We start from the raw sequence: 26,515 nt of genomic DNA on the forward strand, positions 1-26,515 counted from the left end.
TAGAAACATCCCATAAAAGTACAAAGTAATGGAGGCAATTTTCCTCAGACTTAATATATCAGCTCAACCTTCCTACAACTAAGTTAAGTCATTTTCATAAACTGAAATTAGATCAGTATACACACCTTCCCTTCGCTCTTTTAATTTCTTCCGGAAAACTTCAGCCCGGATTTCTTCAAAGGAGAATTCCCCTACTCCTGCATAAATCTTCTCCTTACAATACATCATCTTCTCTTTCTTCTCCTCAGATGCTTGCTGATGGCTCTGAACTCTTTGTAGAGGATCTCCTTCTTCCTTTCCAGGCTTTCTGGTGCTTAGAATGTGGTTTATACTAGGTTCAATTTTACATGGTGTCCTAAGAAGCAAAGTAATTATTTTCACCACACAGGTCAAAACAAAAAATAAATAAGACTGAGAAAGAAGCCAAAAATAACTTACAAAGGTCATCAGTAATTATGGTCTAAGTACTTACTACTTCTGCCCTGATGAGGAAGGAAATTAGCCCTAAGTGGGATCACCAAGTAGCTTCTATTACTTATAGGTGAAAATAAATCTTAATGCAACATCTTAATCAAACCCAGCATACGAAAGAAAGTTAACCTATGTGATATAGCCCATTTTTCACTGTTTAGCATCCAAAAGAATTACAGTTAGGAATATAGCATTAGGGACCTGACCTGATGATGTGAAATTTAAGGTTCTCAGCTAAGGGGAAAGAATGAAAGCAGTAGTACAGGTTAGAAAGAAGGAAGCATAAGATACTTCAGTCATGATAGGGCAGATGTTTCCAACTCTGGCTATGGATTGGAATCACTAATATATCTTTTATTTTCTTATATACCTTGGTACAATTAAAGATATCTGGTCCTGCCCAGATCCACTGAATCAGAACATGTACTGCTATAGTCCACGCATCTGCATGCTTAAAAAACTTCCCCAACTTGCTCAATCTGATAAAAAAAAACCTACTATGAAAAGCCTACACTGGTACCACACTTCACGGTGAAAGGCTGGATGCTTTCCTTCGAAGATCAGGAACAAGACAAGGATGTCCACTTTTTTTTTTTTTTTTTGGAGACAGAGTCTCGCTCTTCTGCCCTGGCTAGAGTGCCGTGGCATCAGCCTAGCTCACAGCAACCTCAAACTCCTAGGCTTAAGCAATCCTTCTGCCTCAGCCTCCCGAGTAGCTGGGACTACAGGTATGTGCCACCATGCCTGGCTAATTTTTTCTCTATCTATTTTTAGTTGTCCAGCTAATTTCTTTCTATTTTTTTTTTTGGTAGAGATGGGGTCTCACTCTTGCTCAGGCTGGTCTCAAACTCCTGATCTTGAACAATCCTCCTGCCTCGGCCTCCCAGAGTGCTAGGATTACAGGTGTGAGCCACTGCGCCTGGCTGATGTCCACTCTTGCCCCTTCTATTTAACATTGTACTAGAAGTTCTAGCTAGGGCAATTAGGCAAGAGAAAAAAAACAAAAGGAGTCCAGATAAGCAAGAAAGAAGTAAAGCTATCTCTATTTGCAGAAGATATGATCTTATATATAGAAAATCCTAAGGATGCACTAAAAAACTATTAGATAATAAATGAGTTCATCAAAGTCAAAGGATACAAGACAATATATAAAAATCAATTATATGTTATACACTTGCAATAAACAAATCTGAAAATGAAATTAAGAAAACAAAACTATTTACAATAGCTTCATATAGAATAAAATACTTCAGAATAAATTTAAAATAAAAAAAATATGAGGCCAGGCACAGTGGCTCACACCTGTAATCTAAGCACTCTGGGAGGCGGAGGAGGGAGGATCGCTCGAGGTCAGGAGTTTGAGACCAGCCTGAGCAAGAGTGAGACCCCATCTCTACTAAAAGATAGAAAGAAATTATCTGGCCAACTAAAAATATATATAGAAAAAATTAGCCGGGCATGGTGGCGCATGCCTGTAGTCCTAGCTACTCGGGAGGCTGAGGCAGGAGGATTGCTTAAGCCCAAGAGTTTGAGGTTGCTGTGAGCTAGGCTGATGCCACAGCACTCTAGCCAGGGCAGAAGAGTGAGACTCTGTCTCAAAAAAAAAAATAAATAAATAAATAAATGGAAAGACAGCCCATGGCTATAGGGTTTGGTATAGGTTTCATGTCTCCACTGGAACTATTCTAATACCATTGAAAAACAGGAAAAGGATTTAAATAGATGTTTCTCCAAAGAAAGTAAGAAAACAGCCAGTAAACCTACGAAAATATGCTCAACATCATTAGTCATTAGGGAAATGCAAACCAAAACCAGTGAGATGTCCCTTCACACCCACTAGCATGACAATAACCAAAAGGATAGACAATAACAAGTGTTGGCAAGGACATGGAGGAATTGGAACACATATATTATCGGAATGTGGGAATGTAAAATGGTACAGCCTCTTTGGAAAACAGTTTTACAATTTCTTAAAATATTAAATGTGGAATTATCATAAGACCTAGCAATTCCTCTCCTAGGTATATACCCAAGAGAAATGAAAACATGTCCACACAAAAATGTATACAGTATTCCAGGATTCACAGCAGCATTATTCATAATAGCCAAAAAGTGAAAACAACCAAAATGTCCATCAACTGATAAATGGATAAATAAAATGTCATGTATTCACACCATGGAATATTACCTGGCAATAAAAAGGAACGAAGTACTGATACATATCACAATATGGATGAACCTTAAAAACATTACACGAAGTGAAAGAAGCCAGTTACAAAGTACCATATATGATTCCACTTATATAAAATATCTAGAATTGGCAAATTATCTATAGAGACAAAAAATAGTTGGTTGCTAGGGCTAGAGTAAGGGTTAGGGTAGTGGTGGGGAATGGGGTGTGACAGGCAATGGGCACACGGTTCTTTATAGAGTGATAAAAATGCTCTAAAATTGTTTGTGGTAAGGGTTGCACAACTCTGAATATACTAAAAGCTACTGAATTTCACACTTTAACTGGGTGAATCACAGAGTATGTGAATTATATCTCAATAAAGCTGCTTTAAAAAAAAAACTTTCCAGGTGATTCTAAATATACAGCTAAGGCTGCAAACCAATGGTATAGAGGAATAGAGACATAGGGGACATGACAAAAAAGCAGGGAAAAGGCCATTAAAGAGGTGAGATGAAGTAATTAGATCTTCACATGTGTCCTATTATTTTTTAGTCAAACCTTACAATTTTGGTTTTCAGTGTTTGTTACACAACACGGTCTGTCACAAGATTAAAAGACTAAAAGCTTTATGTAGGAGAGACAGCATATTACAAATGACATATATTTCAAAAGAATTGGCAGTCAGAAAATGTGGGTTCTAGAACTGAATTTGCACTAAATAGCTATGATTGAGAAATTGGTTATATTATTTTCTAGTTAGAAAATCTGTTTTAGCTACCTCATAAATAGTAAGACAAACAAACAAAAACCAAACAAGAAAACCCACAAGTTTTTTGATATCAGCTATTTATAAGTAGTGTGTTTTCTAAACTGAAATAGCTATACAAAATAAATTGACATTATGTGAATTTAAGGTTAGGCAGAAAAACTTTTCAGATAAAAGGAGATTTGAATTTGGGTTGGAACAAATTGGGTTATTTTTCAATTTATATTAAAAAACTTGGCCGGGCGTGGTGGCTCACGCCTGTAATCCTAGCACCCTGGGAGGCCGAGGTGGGCGGATCGTTTGAGCTCAGGAGTTCGAGACCAGCCTGAGCAAGAGCGAGACCCCATCTCTACTAAAAATAGAAAGAAATTATATGGACAGCTAAAAATATATATAGAAAAAATTAGCCGGGCATGGTGGTGCATGCCTGTAGTCCCAGCTACTCGGGAGGCTGAGACAGGAGGATCCCTTGAGCTCAGGAGTTTGAGGTTGCTGTGATTGAGGCTGATGCCACGGCACTCACTCTAGCCCGGGCCACAGAGTGAGACTCTGTCTCAAAAAAAAAAAAAAAAAACTAGGGGGAATAATGGTCAAAGAAAAGTGAGCTTAATAAATGCAATGTGGTATTGTGGATTGGTGCCAGAAAGTGGAAAAATTAGTGAGATCTGAAGAGCTTTCTGGAGTTTATAGTACTGTACCAATGTCAATTTCTTAGTTTTACAGAGTGTTAACATTAGGAGAAATTGGATGAAGGGTATACAGGAACTTTCTGTATTATCTTTGTATCTTTTCTGTATATCTAAAATTATTCCAAAGTAAAATTTTTAATTTAAGAAGAAAGTCAGCAGAAGAAAAAATTTAAAATTAAGGAAAATAAAACATTATCTTGGTATCCAAGTAATTTTTGTATTTAAATCTCTGGAATTGAATTACATAAAATATATTTCCAGAAGTACTTGGTTTTCTAACTCCATACATCCAACCATTCAATAAACATTGATTTAATGCCTACCGTACACCAGGTACTTGAGTTAAAGAGCTGGAAGACACAACCCCTGACCAAAAGGTGGTCACACTCTAGCAGGTAGGAAGAAACAAGAAGGGCTATGATAGGAGGTAAGTACAGCGACAGGGACCACGTAGTAAACCTAGGGCAGAATGGGGTGTGTGTGTGGATGGATAAAGATAATAGGAAGTGCTTCACAAAAGGTTCCCTGGAAGGGATAACATCTGAGCCAAGTCCTAAAGGAGGAATAAGAATTAGCTAGGTAGAAGAGAAGAGGGGTAAAGGTAGCTGTGAGGCTATTCTAGACAACTTCAGGAACTTACAGTCTAGTGTGAGCACATGTAGGAGGGGAAAACTGGAGATGTTAGCAGAGGACAAATCATGAAGGGTCTCATAATAAATGTTGAGTTTGGGTTTCATCCCAAAGGTTATGGGGAGTTAGCAAGAGATTCTAATCAGGGAAACAACATGATCAGATAGGCACTGTAAACCTGTAACAGCATAGAGAATGTTTGAGGAGGAGTAAGACTGAAGGCAGGGAGATTAATTAGGTTGTAGTAATTCCAGCAAAGAAGAATAGGGACACACAGCAGTCATAAAGAAAACTGTTAAATTTGACTGTATAAGAATTAAAAATATATTTATAATGGTTACTGGTACATGAGACCAAAAGACAAGGGAGAAAGAAGGGGAAAATATTTGCAACTCTTATTACAGATTTTGAGTTGATTTTCTTAATCCATGAAGAGCCCCTTCACATTATTAAGCAAAACATAACCTACAGAAAAATGTGCAGAGAGGTCAAATAAGATACCCATGAAAAAGAATTTAAGATAAGAATAAACTTCAATATTTTCTATATCATATTAATTCTGACATGATTCATGTTTCTACAGGTGACTTGAAACATTAGAAAAATTAGACATCTATAAATGTAGGCTATCAATTTCTATAAATAGATTTTCTTAAGAATAGCCTGCCCCCGTCTTGAGTACTTATCAGACAGAATTTTTGTCCAAAATCTTATTTACTTTTGCATTCCTGCAGTATCTAGCATATAGTGTGTGTGTGGGGGGGGTTATAAATTAGTTATGAGAAAACTCTTACACTGAGACACAGAATTCAACCCAGTATTAGAATTCAGCAATGTTAAATGTTAAATTAAATCTCATGCTGGCTTGAGTATCTAATCACCACCTGCCATACTTTTTCATATAAACAGAAATAAGGGCTAGAAAGAAGGAGAAAAAGATATCCAGAAGGAAAGAGGATAAAAGGAAAAACTATCGTAATTTCTAATTACTGTCAATAACAAAAGTAGAATATCTCACTTAAATCATAGTGATTATCTCTGTTATAGTAATGCAATGACACATCTAATTAATAAGTGTATTCCTTAACAAAAACATCTCCAAATGGTCCTTTAACCCTAACATACTCAAAGGAATACAGACATAAAGGATATACAAAACTTTGGTTACTTTTATTTGCACAAAAAAGAAAATACCTTCGGGAATTAGGATAGGTGCCTCTGACCACTCTTAATAATTCCCACATCAAAATATCCAGAAATCAAACTTACATAACTGGCTGTTGTGCAGTCTCTTCCACATATGGAGTAAAACTGGGAAGCACAGGGGGTACAGTTGTGAAAGAAGCTGTATTGCCACGAGGCTGGAGATGAAAAAGAAAACTAAAATCACCATAGTTTTACATTCTGACAGAACGTATATAAACCATGTAAATATTCAGGTGGAATTAGATGCTAAAAATACTCCTGTACTCTAAACCTGAAGTCTTTGTTGTACCGGCAAAAACATCGGATCCAAGGGTCCTTACCCTGTATTCTAAAGGCCTGCCTGCGTTCCAAGGGCCTGCTTGCAGCTCATTCTCTTTGGCCCTGGGCACAGGGGGTGCTATCCATGGCTGGACTGCGGGCTTAGACAACTCTGCTCTAGAAACCTCATCAGCATTTTCATCAAAAACAGTAATTCTGCTATTACTCTGCATCTGTTGAGAAACTTGATTTTGGAGTCCTCTGTGCTGGCTTGGAACTAGAAGAAAAAATATTAAAACTTCATGTAAAATCTTTAATTATCAACTTAGATAGCAGATAAGGTACATTTATTCTTCCCCAAATCAATGAGAATATTTCCACTACCACAGAATCGAAGAGATTTTTAAAAATAATTCTTTTAAAAAAAACCTTAATGAATCAAACTAGTAACATTTTTATGCATTTTGTCTGTTACTTAAAATTCTTCCTTTTCCTTCCTTTATCACCTACAATCTTTTTATTCACAGATTTCCAAAAAGGACATTCTACATCTTCCTTCAGTCACCAGTGCAACATTGTCTAGTTTTATCAGAAATTAACCTAAATTTTATTCTTCAATTTTAAATTTTTCTTTCAATGGAAATCAGCAGAGATATACTGGAACCAGAGAACACAAAAGTAGCTTATGTATTAGGGGTGTTCTCTGTTGTGGGCTGATTATTACATCAAGCTTTATCATGAAGTGGATGAAATATTCTTTTGGACCAAGTACTCCCTATATCCTAATTCTAGGATCATCACGTAACATTCTGATTGACAAATTGATACCAGGAAAAGGATAAGAGACCAAAAAAACCATTCTGGTATACATGTTTGCTATAAATTTAATTAATAAAAGCTTATTATTCTCTGTATCTTCCACTCAATTTTGCTGTGAACATAAAGCTGTTCTAAAAAAAAGTCAATGTTAACTTTAAAAAATTGTTTCTCATCTTTGGGTGTACAAAGTGAGTCTAATTTCTGGCCCCAAAAGGCTAAAGACAGGATTCTTAACCATATTAATATCATTCTCTGAGGCTTTGGTACATGTAAGCTTTGCTTTGATAATATCTACTATATTACAATCAATATATATCTTCTTTCAACCAACAACTCAAACTCAGAAAATCTTGATGCTTCCTAAATATCAGGTCTTTCTTAATGAAGAAACAAAATTGCTGAAATATTTTGGTTTTACAGCACACTGATAGTAGCTCTCCTTTGACTTCCTTCTTTTTTTTAATTAAAAAAAAATTTCTTTTTTTTTTTGTAGAGACAGGGTCTCACTCTTGCTCAGGCTGGTCTCGAACTCCTGAGCTCAAGCGATCCTCCTGCCTCGGCCTCCCAGAGTGCTAGGATTACCGGTATGTGAGCCTCCACAACCCCGACCAACTTCCTTCTTTTTGCTACCTAGTACTCAGAAAAATAGGACAGTGTCCACATGTATATTTATGCATTATCTTCTTACATAATTTGCCTACCATCAAAAACCAAGAGTTTTCCAAAATAATGTTTAACAAACTTACCCTTGAGAGCAGCTCCTACACGGCTGATTGGAGCTCTTGCTGTCTTTTTCCCTTTGCTCTTTAGTTCAGCTAGTGTGCTTCGTTGTGGTACAGAAGATCCAAAAACTTCCTCTTCTTCCTCTTTCTCAAGTGTCAATAGAGTTTGTCGAGACACTCGAGCTTGGAATTGTCTAAAGAGAACGGACAATTAAATTTCAATGAGATGACCACTACTCACCAGATTCAAAATTTCTAATTTGTTAAAGTAAACAAAGGAGAATAGGCTGAAGGAAGAAAATACAAAAATATCCCAAAGAAAGTGTTTATTTTCTCCAAAATAAAGAGAGCTACCTTGAGGTCAGAATAGGTTTTGGCTAGAATCATTTAGCTCCCCCTTTAAATGTCCAAGTTTGAGCAATTAAAATTACTTTGAAAATCATCATTAGGTTGGTCTAAGAATCAGATTATGGTGACTGAGTCTAAGATTACAGAATTTATTAAGATCACAGTTTCCCATCAACTTTTTATTATAAAATTTGACTTGCCAATTGTTACCATCTTGCCATGCCTATTTCATCACTGTCTGTATGCCTTTTTCTACACACACACAGTTTCTCCTGACCCATATGAAATGAAGTTGCATACAACATGACATTTTACTATAGCAAAGCTGGCAGAAGTTTGAAAACTAAACTTCCTATGCTGCTGTCCGTTTTAAGTATTATCAAAAGGGATTCTCTACTCCCACCACTGTTTCTCTTGACTAGCCTTTAAAAAAAAAGTACTATCAGTACGGTTACAAAAAACTGAATAAATTTCAGGTGCTGGCCACAATGGAATAAGAGTACTATACTCCTTCTCTCTCTATCTCTGATCAGAATTTGAAACTTTAGACAATATACAAAAAAAACCAACTGAGGACTCTGAAACAAAATCAAGTGGACGGTGGAGACAAATTTAAACTTTTAAAGAAACAACCCACACAGGGTTGTTTCCTGTTTTTTTTTTTTTTCCTTCTGCTTTCTCTCATGGTTTTGAACTGTTGCAAAAGTGGTGTAGGAATCTAAAACTCCTAGAGAAACCCCATATTTCTGGCCAGAAGACTGGGAAAAGGGGACTCTGAAGGCCAAAGAGTATAGGAGGAATACTAGAGAGGAATGAGCTGAAGAAGAGGATCTTCTAATTCAGTACATGAATTGGCCCAAATCCTGGGTTCACTCCTGAGCTATGTATGCATGCACAGCATAGACTCAAAACAGCACAGAAACGGTTGTGAGAACTGAATTATGATATAAACTACTGCCCAAATTCCACACTAATGCCTGAGCAGGACATGCAGGAGATAAACCCAAAGCAGCACAGCAGAGATCTTGAAAACTAAACGGATAGTGGGACCAACACCCACATATAGTGAGAAAGAACTTGAGTCTCATAACATAGTATCAGGATAAATATCCAGGATATAATCCAAAATTACTTGACACACAAAGAACCAGGAAAATGTGACCAATTCTCAAAGAAAAAGACAATAAACAAATGCCAACATCAAGATCACCCAGATAGTGAAGTTTTTAGACAGACATTTCAAAGCAGCTATTATGACCGTGCTCCATGAGGTAAAGGTAAAACCATTTGAAATAAATGGAAAGATAGAAATTCTCAACAGAGAAACAGAAATTATAACAAAGAATCAAGTGGAAATTTTAGACCTAGAAAATACAGTATCTGAAATAAAAAATTTATTAAACAGATTCAATATTAGAATGGAGATAGAAGAGGAAAGAATACATGAACCTGAAGAAGACAGATCCATAACTGGCCGATCTGAAAAATAAAAAGGAAAAAAAGTTTAAAAATTGTAAAAATCAACAGAGCTTCAGGGACCTATGGAATGATATCAAAAGGTCTAATTTGGCCTGAATCGTGGTATCAGGGGGAAAAAAGGTCTAAAATTGCGTTAACAGAAGCCTCAGAGGGAGAGAAGAAAGAGATGTAGGTGTAGAAAAGTATTTTCAAAACAATGGCTGAAAACTTGTCAAATTTTGTGAAAGGCATATATTTACAAATTCAAAAGGCCCAATAAACCCCAAACAGATTAAATGCAAAGGAAATCACACCTAAGCACATCATAATCAAACTGCTAAAAACCAAAGATAAAGAAAAAAATCTTGAACAAGACCAGAAAAAATCAATACATTACATATAGGGAAGAAAAACACTCAGATGACCGCAGATTTCTCAGCAAAAGCCTTGGAAACCAAAAGATAGTGGAACAACATCTTTAAAGTGCTAAAAGAAAGTAACTGTGAGCCCAGAATTCTGCATTCCATGAAAATCTCCTTCAGGAGTTAAGACAAAATGAATACATTCTCAGGTGAAGAAAAAGAGAATTTATTGGCAATAAACCTGCTTTAAAAGAAAATGGCCAAAAGAAGTTCTTCAGACTGAAGGGAAATAATACCAGAAGGGAACCTGGAACTTCAGAAATGAAGAAAAAAACCCAACAGAAATAGTAAATACAAAGACTATTTTTCTACTAAGTTCTTTAAAATATATATAAAATATATATGTATGGATGTTGAAAGAAAAAATTATAATACTGTCTGGTGGAGTTTTTAATGTATGTAGATGTAATATATGAGAAAAGGGAAGATAAAGGGACCTCTATGGTTATAAGCTTCTTGTATTTTACCTGGAGTAGTAAATATTTTTTTTTTTTTTTTTTTTTTTTTTTGAGACAGAGTCTCACCCTGTTGCCCAGGCTAGAGTGAGTGCCGTGGCGTCAGCCTAGCTCACAGCAACCTCAAACTCCTGAGCTCAAGCGATCCTCCTGTCTCAGCCTCCCGAGTAGCTGGGACTACAGGCATGCGCCACCATGCCCGGCTAATTTTTTCTATATATATTTTTAGCTGTCCATATAATTTCTTTCTATTTTTAGTAGAGGTGGGGTCTCGCTCTTGCTCAGGCTGGTCTCGAACTCCTGAGCTCAAACGATCCGCCCACCTCGGCCTCCCAGAGTGCTAGGATTACAGGCGTGAGCCACCGCGCCCGGCCTGGAGTGGTAAATATTAACTCTAAGTAGACTGTGAAAGTATAGGTATGTATATTATTAATATATAGCCTAGAGTAACCACTTAGAAAGTTAGACAAAAAGCCAATAAAATAAATTAAAATGAAATACTAAAAAAACATTCAAATAAAGAAGGCAGCAAGGGGGCCACGGAGGAGCAAAAGACAACAAATAATCAAATAGTAGGCCTAAATCCAACAATATTAATAATTCTACTAAATGGGCTAAACATACCGAAAAAGAGAGAGAGATTGCTAGAGTTGAGGGAAAAAAACAAGACCTAACTATTTGCTGTGTATAAGAAACCCACTTAAAATACAAAGACATAAGGCAGGTTAAAAGTAAAAGGAAAGCCACACAAAAACCTGTAACACAAATGTTCACAGCAGCATTATTTTGTAATAGCCAAAAAGTATAAACAACCTAAATGCCCACTAACTGATGAATGGATAAATAAAATGTGATCTATCCATATAATGGACTATCTATCAACTAACAATAAAGAGGAATGAAGTACTCTAAAATAGATACATTCCACATCTGTGATGAACCTTGAAAATACGATGCTAAATGAAATAGGCCAGTCATAAAAGATCGTTTATGTGAAATGTCCAGAATAGGCAAATCCAGAGACAGAAAACAGATTAGTGGTTGCCTGGGGCTAGGGTAAGTGGGCATGGGGGGGTAACTGCTAATGCGTACAGGGTTCATTTTAGGGTGTTAAAAATGTGCTAAAATTAGATTATGGTGATGGCTGTACAACTCTAAAGCTGTTTTAAAAAAATTAAAGAAAAGAAAAAAGATATATAAACAAAGGGAAGCTGGAATGGCTGACTTCTGAACAGGAGTATGATCAGGAACAAAGGGGAATCTTATATAACGGGTACCGGGGGTCAATTCTAAATGTTTATGCATCTACTAACAACAGACTTCAAGATATATTAAGTAAAACTGATGGGAATGAAAGAAGAAATAGACAAAATTACAAGGAAACTTCAAAACCCCTCTAAGTAATTGATAGAACAAGTAGACAGAAAATCAGCAAAGATACAGAGGACCAGAACAGACTACCAGTCAACTTGACCTAAATTACATTTAACAGAATATTACACTCCAAAACAGTGGCATACACATATTTTTAAAGTGTACATGGAACATTCACCAAGACACACCATATTCTGGGTGATAAAATAAACCTTAACGAATTTAAAAGACTTGAAATCATATAAATTATGTTCTCTGATCACCATAGAATTAAACTAGATATAAATAACAAGGAGATATCTGAAAAATCCAAAACCATTTCCTATTTAAATAACATACTACACTAAATAAACACAAGAGAAATTAGAAAATACTTTGAACTGAATGAAAATGAAAATACAGCATATCAAAACTGTGGGATGCAGCGAAAGCAGTGCTTAGGAGGGAATTTAGAGCATTAAAATCTTATATTAAAAAAGGAGATTAGCCGGGCATGGTGGCGCATGCCTGTAGTCCCAGCTACTTGGGAGGCTGAGGCAGAAGGATTGCTTGAGCCCAGGTGTTTGGGTTGCTGTGAGCTAGGCTGATGCCACGGCACTCTAGCCTGGGCAACAGAGGGAGACTCTGTTTCAAAAAAAATAATAATAATAAAATAAAATAAATAAATAAAATAAAAAAGGAAAAAGGTCTAGAATCAGCAATCTAAGCCTTCACCTTAAATTAGAAGAAAAAGTTATATCCAAAGCAAGCAGAAAAAAGGAAATAAAGAACAGAAATAAAATTAAGAACAGAAAATCATTAAGAGAAAAATCAATGAACCCAAAAGCTGATTTTCTGAAATGACCAATAAAATTGATATTATAGTCAGACTAAGAAAAAAGAAAGACACAAACTACCAATATCAGAAATGAAAAAGGGAGGGTCACTACATAACCTACAGACATTAAAAGGATAATAAAGGAATATTATGAGCAATTCTATGCCCACAAACTCATCAACTTGATGAAATGGACAAATCCTTGAAAGATAAAAATCTACCAAAGCTCATTAAAAGAAATCAAAGACCTAAATAAATGGAGAGGTATACCATATTCATGTGCAATCCTAATCAAAATCTCAGGAAATTGATTCTGAAGCTTATATAGAAAGTCAAAGGAACTAAAGCAAAGTTAGAGGACTCATATTACCTGATTTCTAGACTTACCATAAGGCTACAGTAATCTAGATAGCGTGGTATACACTAGTGGATAGACACACAGATCAACAGAACAAAATAGAGCAACAGAAATAAACCTACACAAACATGAACTGATTTTTGACAAAGATGCAAAAGGCATTTCAATGGAGAAGGGTTAGTTTCTTCAACAAATGACATTGAAACAATTGGACATTCATGTGTTAAAAAAAAAAAGGACCTTGATCCACACCTTATACAAAAATCAACTCAAAATGGATCATAGATCTAAATGTAAAAAGTAAAACTATAAAACTTGAATGTGAAAACAGTAGAAAATCTCTGTAACCTTTGGCACAGATTTCTTAGATATAACATCAAAAGCACAATCTCTACAAGAAAAACTTGATAAATTAAATTGGACTCATTAACAATTAAAAACTTTTGTTCTATAAAAGACAGTTAAAAGAATGAACAGACTAGGCTTAAGCTCGGAGAAAATATTTACAATTCACACATTTGACAAAAAGCTTGTACTTAGACTCTATAAAGAACTTTTACTACTCAAATGCATTAGGCTAAATCAAAGAAGCCAGACTCAGAAGGCTACATACAGTAAAATTCCATTTATGTGATATTCTGGAAAAGGCATGTTTATAGGCCTGGAGAATAGATCAGCGTTTTCCTGGGTTTAGGGTAAGCATAGGTACTAACTACAAAGGGACAGCATGAAGGAATTCTTCTAGGGGTTGTGGAACTATTTCGTATCTTGATCATGATGATTACCTGTCTTTTCATTTGTGAAAACTCATAGGACTGTACATCAAAGAGTGGATGTTACCGTATGTTAAATAAAAATTTGAAAATATATCTTTTAAAAAACTGAATAGTAACTAAGTAAACTTAACTTGCCAATCCATCAGAGAACACTTATTCAAATACAAAAAAAGCCCACTTATTTCCAGTATTTTTAAAGAGTTAAGAAAAGCTCCAGAGAAGCAATTTACCGGTGCTGTGACTGCAGTCTTTCTAGTGGTTCAGCTTTCTGTTGAAGGCCTTCCTGAAATATTATATCTGCTTTCTTAAAGTTTTCTCTAGTTTCATATTCTTCAGCCCATGAGATATAGAACTGAGCAAGGGAAACACCAATCCCTTGGTTGTGCAAATAGCTATACATATCCAAAGGCTCATTGCATAAATGTCCCTGTAACAAATTAAAAGCATTAACAGTTAACCAATTTCTGTTCACTTATTGAATGCCTGCTATGTGCCAAACAATCACTGGAGATATCATACGTAATTCTGTATTGGAGAAAATATCTCTATTACAATATAACATAAGGATCATACTGGGAGGACCTAAAAAAGCAACAAAAATGTGAGATTAATTTGTAAGAAAAGGGGATGGTAAGGAAAGGCTTCAAGGAGTCTGAGCTTAGCCTTGAAGGAGAAATGGACTTTCATCAGGTGGAGAATGGGAAGGGAGGGCATTGCAACCAGAGAAAACAGCATAAGCAAAGACAAGGAAGACTAAATGTAGGTTAGGAGTCCAGGCAAGATAGGAGTTTAGAGAAAAAGGCTGTGACAGATCTTGAATGCCAAGCTAATCAATTTTGAATTTGTCTTATAGTAAATGTTAGGGTGGGGAGAGCTATAAGCAAAGGAATGACAGTCAAATCTGCATTTTAGAAGGGACTTTATGAGACCAGATACAACACAGATAATTCTAATAGCAAGAGGAGGAAAAAAAAAAATCACTAAAAACCTCACACCATGGCTGGGTGTGGTGGCTCACGCCTGTAATCCTAGCACTCTGGGAGGCCGAGGCGGGAGGATCGCTGGAGCTCAGGAATTCGAGACCAGCCTGAGCAAGAGGGAGACCCCGTCTCTACTAAAAATAGAAAGAAATTATCTGGACAACTAAAATATATATAGAAAAAATTAGCCAGGCATGGTGGCGCATGCCTGTAGTCCCAGCTACTCAGGAGGCTGAGACAGGAGGATCGCTTAAGCCCAGGAGTTTGAGGTTGCTGTGAGCTAGGCTGACGCCACGGCACTCACTCTAGCGCAGGCAACAGAGTGAGACTCTTGTCTCAAAAAAAAAAGAAATAAAAAAAGAAATAAAAAAAAAACCTCACACCATAAACATTTTGATATATTTCTTCAGTCTTCTTTTCCTTAGGAAAAAAAGGACATATATCATTTTATAAAGTTTTGGTCATAAAATTTGCTTTATTTCACTTAATATTGCATCATTCATTTTTCCATGCTGCTGCTTACCCTTCACACTATTATTTTTAAATGAATGCATAATGTTCCATCTAATAGATCTTCCATAATTTAATTATTCCCTATTTCTGGATTTTTAAACAACTTCTAATTTTGCCCAATTATACATAATTCTATAACAAATATCTTCATGAATACAACCTTTCACATTTTATATTACTCCCTTAAGATAAATTCCTAGAAGTACAACTATGTTAAAAGGTAATAAATTACTTTCTAAGAAGAATATAAAAATTTTTAAATGCTAAAATTTAATAATTCATGGAAATACTAGTTCTGCCAGATCCTTATCAGCATTAGAAACTATTCAAAATAGGTTCTAATTTCATATAAAAATGGCATTTCAGGGGCCAGGCATGGTGGCTCATACCTGTAATCCTAGCACTTTGGGAGGCTGAGGTGGGAGGATTGCTTGAACTGGGAGTTCAAGACCAGCTTGGGCAAGATAGTGAGACTTCGTCTCTACAAAAAATTTTAGAATTAGCTGGATGTGGTGGCATGCACCTGTAGTCCCAGCTACTCAGGAGGCTGAAGTGGGAAGATCTCTTGAACCCAGGAGTTTGAGGTTGCAGTAAACTATGAACATGCCACTGTATTCTAGTCTAGATGACAGAGCAAGACTGTCTTAAAAAAGAAAAGTCACTTTAGAGGTTCCAACCTCTTAACAAACCATATGTAAGAATATTATGTAGAATAGAATGAAGGACAAAATCCACTGGTATACCACCAGGGACCACAGTCATCAAGCTAACAAATCTGTTTAGCATTCTTTAGGTGCCGTCCTTCATTATAAATTCCTGTAACTAATATCTATAAGGTAATTTCTCCAACCTCTCACTAAAGATGTCAAAATATTTGTCAAATGTACTGTAGAAATCAAGATATATTATACCTTCAGAATTCACCTAATTTCCTGTACTTGTTACTACTGTTGACCCTTGAATAACATAAGTTTGAACTGCGCAGGTCCACCTACACAGAGATTTTCTTCTGCCTGATACCCCTAGATAGCAAGACTGACCCCTCCTCTTCCTCAGCCTACTCAACATAAAGATGATGAGGGTGAAGACCTTTATGATGATCTACTTCCACTTAATGAATAATAAATATATTTTCTCTTCCTTATGATTTTCTTAATAACATTTTCTTTTCTATAGCTTACTTTGTTGTAAGAATACAGTGTATAATATGTATAACATACAAAATATGTGTTAATCAACTGTTTGTTATCAGTAAGGCTTCTGGTCAAATCAGGGTATTAGTAATTAAGTTGCTGGGGAGTTAAGTTATATACGAGTTTTCAACTCTGGGGATCGGCACTCCTAAACCCTGTGTTGTTCAAGGGTCAACTCTATTGGAAATTTGAAATCAGTCTTCCTCAAGAGGACTTCCAGTGAGAAATTTTATCAGTTTTAAATGTCAATACTGTATTGTAGTATAGTGGTTGTGAACAATTCTAAATATTTATTGCTTACTTTTTTCTAATTTCTTTTAGGATAAAAAATGAAATTAATGTCTAAGAAACCCTAGTCATTATTTTTTATGAAAAATATGTTTTTCCTACACATCAAGTGAGACAGTACAAAATGGTCAGGAAGACATTTTTGGCTATAGCAATACATATATAAATTTTTTTTTTTTTTTTTTTTTGAGACAGAGTCTCGCTCTGTTGTCCAGGCTAGAGTGAGTGCTGTGGCGTCAGCCTAGCTCACAGCAACCCCAAACTCCTGGGCTTAAGCCTCTCGAGTAGCTGGGACTACAGGCATGTGCCACCATGCCCGGCTAATTTTTTCTATATATATTTTTAGTTGGCCAGATAATTTCTTTCTATTTTTAGTAGAGACAGGATCTCGCTCTTGCTCAGGCTAGTCTTGAACTCCTGACCTCGAGCAATCCTCCTGCCTCGGCCTCCCAGAGTGCTAGGATTACAGGCGTGAGCCACCATGCCCGGCCTATAGCAATATATTAATAGTAGTAGTAATATACTAGAAAGAAGTCCAAAGGACAATAAAAAACTAAATCATCACTTTTTTATGGTGATGATTCTCATAAAGGGGAGAAAGGGATAATAGAATCATTTAGGGAAGCTTTTCCCCAAACAACTGTGCTACTGCCAAGTGTTGGCTCCTGCACTTCCACCTCTAGTACAATTACGTGGCCCAGTTATGTTTAGAATAAAATAATCCATACCCACTGAGAGATCTACAGACCTTGTGATGAATCATGAAGGGGTGAAAAACCTTATTATACTATATTTAAGTACATCTTTAAGTAGAACCAATTTAACAAATATTAAGTATTTATTAAATGTTTACCATCTACTAAATGGCTCTAGTTTTACCATTTCTTTGGTATACCAAATATCTCTAGAGAAAATCTCTTGGTTTAATATTTTAAATTTAGATGGCACTTGAAACTTACCAATTTAAGCCAGAGACTAAGAAATCGAGGATCATTATAATATCGTTTTTCTCCTTGTAGTGCTTCCACAGCTCTTTCTAATAATGTCGACATGTTACTCTCCTTCCCACCTTGAGGATAGTTCTGCTCTGTCCAGTTGATATACCTGAATGGGAAAAAAAAGAAAAGAACATATTTTAAGTTGAACATGTACTTTTGTTGTTGTTCTAACTCTCATTTTGAATTTCTTTAAGCAAAAATATGTAATATATTATAAATATGTTTCTTTAGAGGTCCTCAATGACCTGCCCTAAGCCTGTATCCCTGAAACTTTTCCAAAGTATCTATAACACATGCTTCTGGGAAAATTGGGGATGGGATAGAAGGGTGTAGCTCAAAGTTGCATGCCACAAACTTGAAATTTCTTCAATCTTAAACACCTCAGGAAGACATGCTGTGATTATTCTGGATCTCTGTGCTCCCATGACACCACTTTCTACTCTGACGAACCAATCCATGTACCCTAATTTGAGAAACATGGCCATAAGAATCCATCTGTTAATGTTTCAGTTGCCCTTGTTAAATAAAAAGACCTACCTATCCCAAACATCCAGAGGGTCATTTCCAGTATAAAAGCGAATTTCAGATTCAAATGCCCTGAAATTTAAACAGAGAATGTTAGCATTATGCAATAGTGACAACAGCCAATGAAAAGTATCACTTCCATTTTTATTCATTTCTTAGGTATTTAATATTGATCTAGATAACCTCACTAGAGTTTATGGGATTTGTTAAAAAGAAAGAGAATAGAAATAATTAGGATTCAGCCTAATAACATAAAACAAGTGACAAAATATGCAGAAATTAGAGAAACAGTTTTCAAGACAACATACAGAAAAGCAGTATTACACAGCAGTTAAAAATTCTGGAATAAGATTCACTAGAGGCCGGGCGCAGTGGCTCACGCCTGTAATCCTAGCACTTGGGAGGCCAAGGCGGGTGGATCGTTTGAGCTCAGGAGTTCAAGACCAGCCTGAGCAAGAGCGAGACCCCGCCTCTACTAAAAATAGAAAGAAATTAGCTGGACAACTAAAAATATATACAGAAAAAAATTAGCCAGGCATGGTGGTGCATGCCTGTAGTCCCAGCTACTTGGGAGGCTGAGGCAGAAGGATTGCTTGAGCCCAGGAGTTTGAGGTTGCTGTGAGCTAGGCTGACGCCATGGCACTCTAGCCCGGGCAACAGAGTGAGACTTTGTCTCAAAAAAAAAAAAAAAAAAAAAAAAAAAAAAAGATTCACTAGATTCAAATTCAGCGCCATCAATTACTAGTTCAGTGATGATATTGGGCAAGCTACTTAAACTCTGTTTTTAGTTTTCACATCTGTAAAATGGGGACAATAGTACTACTTATTAGGCTGATCAGTCTTAAATGTAAAGTGTTTAGACATAGTAAGTCCTCAGTAAATAATTTATTTTATGTGTATATGATAGTATTGAACAAATCACACATACATAAACAATAAGAATATTAAAGAAAAATTTTGCATGTAATATTAGTCAGAGAAAAATAATATCATATATAATTTGGGGAGTACCTCAAAGAAAGTATAAAATATGATTATGAGCTAGGAAAGGCATAGGGCTAAGATTAAGTTAAGAGTAACCATGTAGAATAGAGGGGAAATATTAGGAAATAAATCACAATTCAGATAAATAATTATCAAAAACTATTTAAATGTGTTTTTTTTTTTTTAATTATTATCTTTTTTTTTTTTTTTTTTTGGAGACAGAGTCTCACTCTGTTGCCCGGGCTAGAGTGCTGTGGCATCAGCCTAGCTCACAGCAATCTCAAACTCCTGGGCTTAAGCAATCCTTCTGTCTCAGCCTCCCAAGTAGCTGGGACTACAGGCATGCACCACCATGCCTGGCTAATTTTTTTCTGTATATATTTTTAGTTGTCCAGCTAATTTCTTTCTATTTTTAGTAGAGACAAGGGTCTCGCTCTTGCTCAGGCTGGTCTCAAACTCCTGACCTCAAGCGATCCTCCTGCCTCGGCCTCCCAGAGTGCTAGGATTACAGGTGTGAGCCACTGCGTCCGGCCTAAGTGTGGTTTCTTTTTTTTTTTTTTTTTAATTTTTAATTTAATTTAAATTTTTTTTTTTTAGAGACAAAGTCTTGCTATGTCACCCAAGTTGGAATGCAGTGGCAGGATCATAGCTCACAGCAGCCTTGAACTCCTAGGCTCAAGCGATCCTCCTGCCTCAGCCTCTACTCGAGAGCCACCATGCCTCGCTAATTTTTTTTTCTTTTTAGAGATAGGATCTCACTATGTTGCCCAGGATGGTCCCAAACTCCTGGCCTCAAGTGATCCTACCACCTCAGCCTCCCCACGTGCTGGGATTACAGGCATGAGCCACAGCGCCTGACCAAGTGGTTATGTTTTGTTTTGTTTTTTGAGACAGGGTCTCGTTCTGTTGCCCAGGTTAGAGAGCTGTGGTGTCATCATAGCTCACTGCAAGCTCAAATTCCTGGGCTCAAGGGATCCTCCTGCTTCTGCCTTCTGAGTAGCTGGGACCACAGGTGTGGACCGCCATGCCTGGCTAATTTTTCTATTTTTAGCAGAGATGGGGTCTCAGTCTTGCTCAGGGTAAGCTGGAATTCCTGGCCTCAAGTGAGCCTCCTGCCTCGGCCTCCCAGAGTAGTAGAATTACAGGTGTGACTTACCTCACCCAGCCTCCAAGTGGTTATGTTTGATATAAAAAAATAATAAAATAGTCTCCGACACAAGAGAATTTATACTCTAGTAAGAAAAAGAACACAAATGAAAAATGAACTAAGCATACAAAACAGTATAGTGTATTACAATTGCCAAGAATGGATGGTAAAGGCTTTCAGAAGTCAAAAGGAGGTATCACAGAAGTGGCCTCAGCAGGTGGGACTCTAAAGGAAACATGAGATTTTAAAGAAAAAGAGTTTTTCCAAGAGACAGGGAAACTACTATTAAATAAAGTTGTGAAGGTGGGAGAGTTTATCCATAGGAAATTGAGTAGACCCTAAGTCATAACATAAAGTCAGGACTGAGAATAAATGGAGACATCTGTAGAGGTAAAAAAAGGACATGCTGTAAATGTAAATGTAAATATAAAGACTTTGGATTGCACCTGCTCAAGCCATTATTGGTTCTTTAACTGGAAGGCATCTTGAATATGATAAGACTGCAAAAAGATTAATCCTTTATAAGGATAGGAAGCATTAGAAGAAGGGACCATAATTACAAAGCTAATACAATTTAAGTATGATATAACATTATCTTCAGAAATAGTGAAAAAATAAAATCCAAGACACTACTGATAAAAAATCAGCAACCCTCAAAAGTGATGTATAGATTCAATACAATTTAACCCAAATCCCACCAGGCTCTTTTCTAGAAATTGACAAGATGATTTCAAAATCTGTTTGGAAAAGCAAAGGACCGAGAATAGTCAAAGCAATTTTGAAAAAGAAGAACAAAAGCTGGAGAACTAACCCTGCCTGAGTTACTATATAAAACTAATTAAGACAATGTGTTTACTGGTGAAAGGATATACAAATTAGATCAGTGGAACAGAATAGAGTCCAGAAATTACCCATATCGGTGTGGTCAAATGATTTTTGAAAAGGGTCTCAAAGCAATTCAATGAGGAAAGGAAAAATCTCTTTAAAAATGGAGACAGGGGCTGGTGCAGTGGCTCACGCCTGTAATCCTAGCACTCTGGGAGGCCGAGGCGGGAGGATCGCTCGAGGTCAGGAGTTCGAGACCAGCCTGAGCAAGAGCGAGACCCCGTCTCTACTAAAAATAGAAAGAAATTATATGGACAGGTAAAAATATATGTAGAAAAATGAGCTGAGCATGGTGGTGCATACCTGTAGTCCCAGCTACTCGGGAGGCTGAGGCAGGAGGATTGCTTGAGCCCAGGAGTTTGAGGTTGCTGTGAGCTAGGCTGACGCCACAGCACTCACTCTAGCCTGGGCAACAGAGTGAGACTCTGTCTCAAAAAAACAAACAAACAAACAAACAAAAAAACCTACAAATCAAATTCTCAAAAAAGAATAAAAAAATAATAATAATTGAGTACACAAAAAAGATAGCAGATTCCCTCTCCCTCAGTACTCTGAATCCCAGGAGGCAATCTATCTAACTGATTATTATCAAAGAGTTAAGTCTGCTTAGGGGCCCAGAATGACATAATACTTTCAGGGAATACTGCAATGTAATACTTGCTTTACTATGCTTATCCTTGCCCCCTGTATAAAATGTATTTCTACTGATAAAAGAATTTGGCTGCTCCACAATGAAATTAAATCCTATAACCCTTGTTCTTTTTTTTTTTTTTTTTTTTTTTTTTTTGAGACAGAGTCTCGCTCTGTTGCCCGGGCTAGAGTGAGTGCCGTGGCGTCAGCCTAGCTCACAGCAACCTCAAACTCCTGGGCTTACACGATCCTACTGCCTCAGCCTCCCGAGTAGCTGGGACTACAGGCATGCGCCACCATGCCCGGCTAATTTTTTCTATATATATATTTTAGTTGGCCAGATAATTTCTTTCTATTTTTAGTAGAGACAGGGTCTCGCTCTTGCTCAGGCTGGTCTCGAACTCCTGACCTTGAGCGATCTACCCGCCTCGGCCTCCCAGAGTGCTAGGATTACAGGCGTGAGCCATCGCGCCCGGCCTATAACCCTTGTTCTTAATCATACTGGAGGACATCTTCAGAAAGCTGTGGTGTGATGAGAAAGGAAGTGGGGAACAGATTCTCAGACCACCAATTTTTGAGGATTATTCCTTACATCATCTACCAGGGTTGCAGATGAATGATGACAGGTTGAATCCCAGCCTTTCTACCTACCGTTTTTGCTGCTGAAGAGTATTGTTACAGGCAGATTCTTGCTGTGCCAATGCTCCTTGAAGGGTGGACATAATCCGCCCTTGCCTTAAAGGTTGCACATTTTCTTTACTCAGCTCCCATTCATCTCCCTCCAGGGTCATGGCTTCACTGTGAAGAGGGAAACAAAAGTAAATCTCACACCAACATACGCTTATTATAGCACTGGATTATTGTAAATGTTTTCAGATGTATAACTATTCATGATCTTGGGTTGAATATGGTAAATTGACACGTTATTAGTAGAATTACACTCCTAAGCTTCTGAGCTTTTCTATCACCTGGTTTCCAAGTTTATGGCTACAGTATTGCCTAATGGAAGAAAGAACTTGGCAAAGGTATTATGGACAGTGCTATAAGAATAAAGTTTAAGGCAGAAAGAAAAGGGAAAAATAGTGTTATAAATTTGGCAAAGCAGACTAAAAGGCAGTAAGCAGTCCTATGTCTACCACTGAATGCATCATCTAGTTTAATTTAAAATTAGCAGTGTTGTTCAGACTAACACCCCATGTTTCAACTGGTGATTCAAAACTAAAGTTTGTGGCCGGGCGCGGTGGCTCACGGCTCACGCCTGTAATCCTAGCACTCTGGGAGGCCGAGGCAGGCGGATCGTTTGAGCTCAGGAGTTCGAGACCACCCTGAGCAAGAGTGAGATCCCGTCTCTACCAAAAAAATAGAAAGAAATTAGGGGGACAACTAAAAATATATAGAAAAAAATTAGCCGAGGATGGTGGCGCTATGTAGTCCCATGTAGTCCCAGCCACTCAGGGGGCTGAGGCAGTAGAATCGCTTGAGCCCAGGAGTTTGAGGTTGCCGTGAGCTAGGCTGATGCCACGGCACTCTAGCAAAAAAACAAAACAAAACAAAAGTTTCTGTATATAGGTAGGCTAGAGCAGAAGCAGACAAAAATAGTTTACTGGTCACAATTGCCAGCCCCCTCCTCCAATTCTATGAAGCCTACTGGGAGAATCCCCAAAACTTTTTGGAGGCAATCACCATTATGTAAGCTGTACTTTCGAGCTCTGCAATGGTCAGAGAGAACCCTACCTCTGACTAAGAGACGTTATTTTGGGTTTAAAACAAAAAGAAAGACATAAGAACTAATCTTCAAAATAGAGTGAAAGTTATGTGGGACTTCAATCTAGATGAGAGCTGAAAATTCTCAAGTAATGTAAGTGATTAATAATTTGAGTTGTAACCAGTCACATCTTTTTAACTGTAGTAAGTACTTACTTAATAGCTTCTCAGAAACTCCAACGTTAATCAAAACAACATATAAGGAAACCAGTTTTACCATAGGCTCATTGATAAAAACAAGGGTTAAGTTCCTACAACATATTTCTGGTCATAAAAACATCACCAAACTTCTAAATAAACACCTGAAACACTCCTAATATTAAACATTGAAATAAATGTGAGCTATACATACATTTAAGAAAGATTAATGGAAACAAGATGATTATTTACCCAATTTTGGTGAATCAGTGAATGACCAGATTCACAGTGGGGGTGGGTTAAATCAAGGAATAAATATTTGCAAAGTGAAAATTTTAAGGAGCACCTCCTATCACAAGTTCAAACACAAACAATAACAAATATAGTGGGCTCACTGCATGTTTTCATACTACATTGTTTATAGTCATGCATTTATATGGTTATTACATACTTTACAAATTTTTATTTTACAATAATTTGTATTCATTCCTTAATTTTCCAACCCACTTAATCCAGTTCAAGGCTGTGGGTCATCGCAGAGCACACTCACACCCACACTCAGATAGGGACCATTCAGATATGCCAGTCAACCCAAGGGGCACATCTTTGGGATACAAAAGGAAACCCATGCAGACATAGGGAAACCTGCAAACTTCATACACACAGCAGCCCCAGCTAGGAATCAACTTTTTTTCCTCATCTATGTTTTAACAAAATGACGTTATTCAAGGACCCGCTGTATATTGTACGAAACCTATAAATGTAAGGGCCATGCCATTTATATTTGTATCCCCACAATCTAATATAGGATATAACACTGTTATGCACTGAGTAATGTCTGTTGAATTCATCTGAATTTCTTCACTTGTTCTTAAAAATAGCAATTACACATCCCAAACTGAACTGAGACCACCTCCTCCTTCCTCTCAGACCTACTCCTCTTACAATCTTCCCCCTTCTCCAATAAATGTCTATTCCATTATTGCAGTTGCTCAAGCCAAAAATCTTGGTGCCAACCTTGCTGTCCCTCTCATATCCCTCAGTTAGTCAGCAAACCCTATTTGGTTCTACCTTCAAAATAAATCTAGAAATCAACCACTTCTCACCATTTCCACTGTTTTCCACATGGCTCAAGCCACCGTTTTCTCATGCCTGGATTATTTCAATAACCCCTTAACTGGTATCCCTGCTTCTTTCTTTTGCTGCCTTTAATCTATTCAACACTGCAGGCAAAGTGATCCCATTTAAACTCAAGTCAGATCATGTCTTTCCTCTGCTCAAAACCTTCCAATGACTTTCCACTACAATCAGAGTAAAAGCCAAGTCTTTACAATGCTTGCATCTTCACCTTTTAATCTCCTTTTACTCTCCTAGTTCATTCTGCTCCAGTGACAATGGCCTTGGACACGCCAGGTGCAGCTTCCTCCCCCAACACTCACCCCCAGCCTTTGTACTTCCCCCAGATATATGCATGACTAGCACTTGAGGTTCCTTCAAGTCTGGACCCAAATGACGTCTCTGCAGTGAGGCCCTGCATTCAAACCTATCTAAAATTGCACCAACGCCTACCTGGAACACTCCCTATTCCTCCTTGCTTTATTTTTTCTTTTGTACTGACCACCACCACCTCCACCTAACTTTTAGTTTGTCTTGTTTATTATCTGACTACCCCCCTTCATCCCATCCCAGAACTTAAGTTTCATGAGGGTTGAGATTTTTGTGTCTTTTATTTACTAGCCGCACCCACTGCTTAGTCAATAAATTACTTGTTGCATGAATGAAAGAGCCAGTGACATTGCTTTTATCTAGGTACCGTGGACACCATAATGAAAACATTCAAAATTTCAACCTAGAAGAACTGTTGTATATGTATATATATTATATAAGGAAAAACAGCTAACATGACTGAGAAGGGCTTTTTAGATCTCTACACTACTGGCATAATGATAGCACCTACCAATCGTTGAGCATTTATTTGGAAGCAACTACTTTGCAAATACTTTGAATTCTCCCAGAACCTCGTAAGGTAGCATTAATATCAGGATTTCCCGTATATACCTGTCCAAGGTCGAAGAACTAGCGAATGGTTGAGCTGAGATAAAAACACAGAGCACATTACAAATTCCAAAATCTTTGTACCACTGGGGTCCCACGGGATCCTCCGCTAGGAAGCTGGATGCAGCAGGATTCTCACGTGCCCTCACCCCTTTGCGTCTTCACCTCCACCCCTAGCGTCCGACTCCATACAGGAAGGAGGCTCCAGCGGGGCCTACTCTTCTCTTGACCTTGCCGGTCCTTCCCTCGACTGCACTGAGCGGAGCCTCTGTCACCCCCCAGGCACCCTCGGGACTCTCTCAGGCCCAGCTCCCAGCAGTTCTTCTCCCATACCTACCTCAGAGCACTCCCTTCTTTCTTTATCGCAGCCATCCTGTATTCCTGGCTCAGGCCCTCGTCCTGCCACGGGCTGTTCCTCAGAGCCGCAGACCGTCTGGGCTTTCCCCCGCAACTTGTCCTTAAAGCCACCAAAGCAACAAAGGAACGCACCCGAGTCCCTTACACACCAGCCACATCAAGCTCACATCCCTAGCCGCCAAGTTTCAAATTTAACGGTCCCGCGCGACCAACGTGTCCACCCCCTCCGCTCCTGCGTACTCGCGCCCCTCGCTCAAGGCATTCTGGGGCTTGCAGTTTGTCCGGAGATTAGTTCTAGCGGTCGCGGTGCATAATG

General features: G+C 37.6%; 1 protein-coding gene across 1 annotated transcript in view; it reads right to left on the minus strand.

Annotated features, from left to right (window-relative positions):
• Positions 1–26,229, minus strand: part of BUB1B (BUB1 mitotic checkpoint serine/threonine kinase B) — a 69,874-nt gene extending 43,645 nt beyond the window's left edge. The window contains exons 1-9 of the mRNA XM_069492230.1: positions 26,180–26,229; positions 22,537–22,683; positions 18,252–18,311; positions 17,676–17,820; positions 13,973–14,169; positions 7,759–7,928; positions 6,256–6,470; positions 5,999–6,090; positions 126–355 (exon numbers count right to left, since the gene is read on the minus strand). Coding sequence (XP_069348331.1) covers positions 126–355; positions 5,999–6,090; positions 6,256–6,470; positions 7,759–7,928; positions 13,973–14,169; positions 17,676–17,820; positions 18,252–18,311; positions 22,537–22,683; positions 26,180–26,214 — 1,291 coding nt within the window. The 5' untranslated portion in view covers positions 26,215–26,229. The remainder of the gene's footprint in view (positions 1–125; positions 356–5,998; positions 6,091–6,255; positions 6,471–7,758; positions 7,929–13,972; positions 14,170–17,675; positions 17,821–18,251; positions 18,312–22,536; positions 22,684–26,179) is intronic.
• Between the last annotated feature and the right edge of the window lie 286 nt (positions 26,230–26,515).

This window comes from Eulemur rufifrons, chromosome 2, assembly GCF_041146395.1.
Source record: "Eulemur rufifrons isolate Redbay chromosome 2, OSU_ERuf_1, whole genome shotgun sequence".
NCBI classification, from domain to species: domain Eukaryota; kingdom Metazoa; phylum Chordata; class Mammalia; order Primates; family Lemuridae; genus Eulemur; species Eulemur rufifrons.